Source organism: Penaeus japonicus, unplaced genomic scaffold (assembly GCF_977035675.1).
Source record: "Penaeus japonicus unplaced genomic scaffold, GWHDUDI00000001_assembly GWHDUDI00000004, whole genome shotgun sequence".
NCBI lineage: Eukaryota > Metazoa > Arthropoda > Malacostraca > Decapoda > Penaeidae > Penaeus > Penaeus japonicus.
Window position 1 is genome coordinate 8,151,308 of NW_028234406.1, and position 5,865 is coordinate 8,157,172.

The window sequence follows — 5,865 nt, forward strand, 5'->3', positions numbered from 1 at the left end:
CACCCACAGGCAAAAATCCTGCGACCTCCATCAAGATGCAACAGAATCGGGAGTGATGGCGATACTCTCACTCATCCGCATGGGTATGGGGGCATGTGGCTATGGTAGTTAACGCCATCTAACAATGGGGCAGTCCGCAGAAAAACGGGCAGTCCATATTAGGGTATGCCCTTACATATGATAAAATACTTGTAGAATGGCAGAATGACAATTCAAAAACACACAGGCTAAAACTTACACTAAATAAACGAAAATATACAAAACTCTCTTGTAAAACGAACAAACGAGCAATCCACTATACGAACGGATACTATGGCCCGGATGTCCGTACGGTATTTACATTATGCTCGGGCGGTGTGGGAGGCTGCGGTCGAGGCAGTTTGACATCGGTTTTCCCTTTCGTTGGAAAACTGGAGAGGCTTGAAAAAAACTTTTTTTTTCAATACTATAGACTCGTATACGAAGTCTTTAGAAGACGTAAGCAGTTTGATAATATAATAGAAAACGCTTAGGCAGTGTGGGAGGCTGCGCTCGAGGCAGTTTGACATCGGTTTTCCCTTTCGTTGGAAAACTGGAGAGGCTTGAAAATAACTTTTTTTTCCCAATACTATAGACTCGTATACGAAGTCTTTAGAAGACGTAAGCAGTTTGATAATGTAATAGAAAACGCTCAGGCGGTGTGGGAGGCTACGCTCGAGGCAATTTGACATCGGTTTTCCCTTTCGTTGAAAAACTGGAGGCTTGAAAATAACTTTTTTTTTTCAATACTATAGACTCGTATACAAAGTCTTTAGAAGACGTAAGCAGTTTGATAATGTAATAGAAAACGCTCAGGCAGTGTGGGAGGCTGCGCTCGAGGCAAATTTGACATCGGTTTTCCCTTTCATTGGAAAACTGAAGAGGCTTGAAAATAACTTTGTTTTTCCAATATCATAGACTCGTATACAAAGTCTTTAGAAGATGTAAGCAGTTTGATAATGTAATAGAAAACGCTCGGGCGGTGTGGGAGGCCGCGCTCGACCCAGTTTGACATCGGTTGTGATGGATGTGGCCAATAAAAAAGAGAGTGAAACAAGTACATGTAATTGCACGTAAACAAGTATATACAATATATACAAACATTATATACATGGTCAATAATGTAATTTATTGTGATAGTCTTCAAAACAATTCAAGATGCAAAGCGCCACTCTGCACACTTTGCACTCTGCCTTGGTCATCTTCCGTTTGCCATGTGTATAGTACACATGGCACCTCTTGTAACGCTTTCCTTCCGTCTCCACAATAGAATGCGGATTCCTTCCTTGCAGGAGTGAAGTGTTGGTACCTGCTGGCCTATCTCTGCCACTATACACCGGCGCCTGCGGTAGGTATTCAGACAAGAGGCCTCTAATTACCTCTTGCCTGAAAATCAAGTGTTGTCCAATACTCCCCCCAACCTGCTTGTAGATGAGAAAAGCATATAAACTATAGCCCTTATCAAGAACTTCCGCCGACTCCATAAGATCGGCGACGGCCTTATGTGACGCCAGTAAAACTCCCCTACCCTGGCCTGTGTAAAATTTGAAAATACACGTGCATCCACAGGTAGGACCTGAGGATACACTAAGTTTATAGATCTTTAGTCCGAAACGGGCCCTTTTGGTAGGATTATATGTTACAAAGTTGAGCCTACTTCAGAATTTCCAGACTCTCATCCACCGTTATCCACTGTGGAGGAACATAAACTTCCCTGAAGCTTTGCTGCAGAAGCTCGACAATGCAGCCGAGCTTCCACAGCCTATTGCTTCCATCTCTGGCATCGTCACTACTGAAATGGAAGCAAGTTGAGATTTGATCGTACCTATCTCGGGGGATATGTTTAAAGAAGAAGGGACTATCGTGCAGTTTGTCCTTCGACCAATGCTGGGCCTGGCGTGATTTCGGAGAAATCCCCATCATTATTCGAAGTGAAATTCACACCTGGATTTCAGGAAAAGTACCGGGTGTCCACTTCCGTTCGTGCCCTCATATAAAACCTGGGTGGGATTCGGCGTACCTATAATGGATGGTAAACATTCAATAGAATTTTATATGACAATGTATTCAGTGAATGTTGATTTTTACATAATTTTTGAAATAAAAGGGATGGCAACTTACTTGTTGCTTTCTTCCACTATGATTTTCATAATTTCCTCTGTGCAAAAACCTTTATGAATTCATGTGGGGAGTCTGGCGGGCAGAGGTTTACTTTCACGCCTGGTGTTGCCGTCAGGCCGAATTTTCTGGGAACATTTTCCCACTTTCTCCACTTGAACCCGGGGCTCCCTGGGGAATTCCGCACCCTAGACCTATGTGCGTATTCAGACAACGGCTCGTCTGAATCAATACTACTGTCGAGCAGGTGCACATAGTCAAAGTCATCATCGGACGATTCGTCAGATGAACTGTGTTCCTCCGCTAAAGTCTCTCTGGAGAGAGGGACATAATCTTCAAACTCGTCATCTCCCTCCTCATCAGACACATCGAAAAAACTTGAAGATCCTACAATCAAGTAAATAAATGGCTGTAGTGATCAATATGAACTCAGTAAAATATGTGGTGTAACAAAAAATTATTGCCTTGACTTACCTGGAATGGATTCCATGGTTGTATGTGTCAGGGGTTTTTATACAGAATTCTATCCAATCACCAATCAGTACAATATGTGGCGTGACATTCCAACCAATCAAGTAATATGGGGTGACTTTGGAACAGGGAATGGGGTAAACGGATATGGCGCCAAAACATAGCGCGGTAAATTTGAGGAGAGGGGGGGAGGGAGGAAGGGGATAGGGAACGTGGTCGGATATGACGTCAAAACAAAGCACGGTAAAATTGAGAATGTACACACATACACGCGCGTACGTAAATTCGCACAGAGAGAGAGAGAAACAGAGGCACAGGTAGAAACAGAGAGAGGTGGGGGGGAGGGAGGGTAGGATGGAGAGAGAGAGAGAAGGGGGAAGTGGAGGGGGGGAGAGGGAGATGGGAGGGTGAGAGGGTAGGAAGGAGAGAGAGGGAGAGAGAATGTACACACAGACACACATGCCTACATACATGTACAAAGAGAGAGAGAGATAGAGAGAAAGAAGGGGGAGGGATGGATAGAGGGTGAGGGAGGGAGGGAGGGTAGGAAAGAGAGAGAGGGAGAGAGAATGTACACACAGACACACAAGCCTACATACATGCACGAAGAGAGAGAGAGAGAGAGAAGGGGGAAGGGGAGGGGGGGAGAGGGAGGTGGGATGGGGGGGAGGGATAGAGGGTGAGGGAGGGAGGGAGGGTAGGAAGGAGAGAGGGAGAGATAATGTACACACAGACACTCACGCCTGCATACATGCACGTAAAGAGAGAGAGGATATGTGCGCGCGCGTGCAAGCGCACACGCACACACGTTCGCGCGCGCACGAACATCCGCACAGAGAGAATGTACACGCATACATACACACACACATACACGTATATAATAACACATGTGTATACAAAAATCAAGGTAATAAGGTCCTATGTCACTTAGTATTTGCTGTGACATTCGGACATACACGTAAGGTAAACCGGAAACGAGGTCGTAAATAATGCAGCATGGAAAAATATGAGGTAGTAGGGCATTTTCTTGTCCCCTAGTTATCCCTAACCACCGCAGGATATCGTACCATCCATGCTGGGGCCAGCGCGTATCTTGTTCTGATATCATGCCATCCGCGTTTACGCTGATGCCAGCCTTGACATCAAATTATGCCATCTGCGATGAATGGGTTAAACTCTCTCTCACTCACTCACACTTACATACACACATGTGTATGTATATATATATTTGATTTCCCAGTCAAGACAACGGTCCTCATTCCCCGCTTTGATCACGGCGGCGATCGGGATCGTTCTGGAGCAGAGGGTGCTAAAAATATCTGGTTAGACCCAGGCCGCCTAACGACGATGAATCTGTGCACACACAATGTAAGAACTCTGAGAACAGAATCTGATCTTTTAACACTGCTTGAGGAACTTCCATTTATTAAATGAGATATTGTAGGACTTTCTAAAGTTAGAAGACTAAGCGAAGAGCAGAAATTACTGAAAAAAAAACCTTAATAGCAAACAAGAATTAGGAGTAGGTTTCCTAGTTCACAAGCGCCTCGAAAAGAACATTGGGGAATTCTACAGTGTGAGCGAAAGAGTAGTTTTTGTAATAATGAAACTAAACAACAGATATAACCTAAAAATTATCCTAGTATATGCTCCTACCGGCAGTCATAGTGATGAGGAGATAGGTAGCTTCTATGAATATGTGCAAGCAGCTACTAATAGAGCAAAAAGTTTGATCCCTTAAAATTATGAATACATTCTTCGAAAAGAGACCCGGGAGGCAATGGACATGGAAATCACCATCCGGCATTAAAAACGAAACTAACTTCATAATTACCAATAGGCGCGACAGTGTACAAGAAGTAACCATTATCAATAAAGTAAATATCGGTAGCAACCATAGAATGGTCAGAAGTAGAGTAAAATTCACCTAAGAAGGGAACAAATAAGCCTCTTGTTATTCTAATTAACATTAAGAATAGGGCGACGGAATTCAGTATTAATATCCAAAAAAGATACTCAACTCTCGAAGATCTCGACATAGACATAATGATTGACCAATTCAGTGAGATATTAAAGGAAGCTGCACTTGAAATAGGGGGTAAAGACGAAGAAGAAAATTTCAGTAAGCTTTCGGTAGAGGCAAAAAAGCTTATGAAACAGCTTAGTGACATGAAAATAACATCAATCAGAGACAAGATAGGATCAGCGAGCTGACTAAGACGATAAACAAGAAAGATGTGTGCAAATTTAACATACAAAAAATAAATGATGCTCTGGTTTCTAGCACCAGCCTTAAGGCAACAAAGATGAGGCTCGGAATAGGGAAAAATCAAATGTATGCAGTAAAGAAACCCAATGGAGAGATGACATACAATAAAAATGAAATTATCAAATTAATAGAAGACTTCTGTTGCGACCTATACCACTCAAACGATCAACCATGGAGACGTTCCAAACATTACGGTAGAGGAAGTAAAAAGGGCACTAAAAGGCATGAAAAGAGGAAAAACACCAGAAGATGGCATTAGTGTAAATCTTATTCAAGATGCAGGAGAGATTGCGGCAGTAAAACTGGCCAATCTTTTTAACAAATGTCTAAGCATCCATAACACTCTGAAATCCTGGAAAAACACAATAAGAATTTTAATACACAAAAAAGGGGGACACAAAAGACTTAAAGAATTACCGACCTATAAGCCTCCTTTCAGTAATCTATAAACTGTTCACAAAAATCATCACAGCCCGTATCACCGATACATTAGATTCAAAACAACCCAGGGAACAGGCAGGCTTCCGCAGCGGATTCTCAACTACAGACCATATCCACATACTAACCCAAATAAAAGAGAAAACAAACAAATATAGGAAGCCCGTGTATGGCATTCGTAGATTATGAAAAGGCATTCGATTCGGTACACATAGCTGCAGTACTAGATGCAATTCGTAAACAAGGAGTAGAGGAAATATATTGCAGATTAATAGAGGATATATATATATAGGGATGGTACAGCGACCATCAAAATGCACGCAAAAAACAAAAAAATACCAATAAAAAAGGGTGCTAGGCAGGGCGACACCATCTCACCGAAGCTGTTTACAGCTTGCTTGGAGGAAGTATTCAAGAAGTTAGATTGGAAGAAAGGCATTAAAATAGGGAATGAGCACTTAAGCAATCTAAGATTTGCAGATGACATTGTTCTTTTCGGCATGTCAGTAGATGAATTACAACAATTACTAAGTGATTTGAATGAACATGAA

At 42.4% G+C, this 5,865-nt stretch overlaps 1 protein-coding gene across 1 annotated transcript; it reads right to left on the minus strand.

Moving 5' to 3' along the window:
- Window positions 1–2,021: 2,021 nt before the first annotated feature.
- Window positions 2,022–3,360, minus strand: LOC147471905 (uncharacterized). The gene is made up of 2 exons (XM_086535763.1): window positions 3,349–3,360; window positions 2,022–2,545 (listed from the first exon to the last, which is right to left on the minus strand). The coding sequence occupies exons 1-2, from the start codon at window positions 3,358–3,360 to the stop codon at window positions 2,165–2,167; spliced, it is 393 nt and encodes a 130-aa protein (XP_086391889.1). The 3' UTR covers window positions 2,022–2,164.
- Window positions 3,361–5,865: the final 2,505 nt, after the last annotated feature.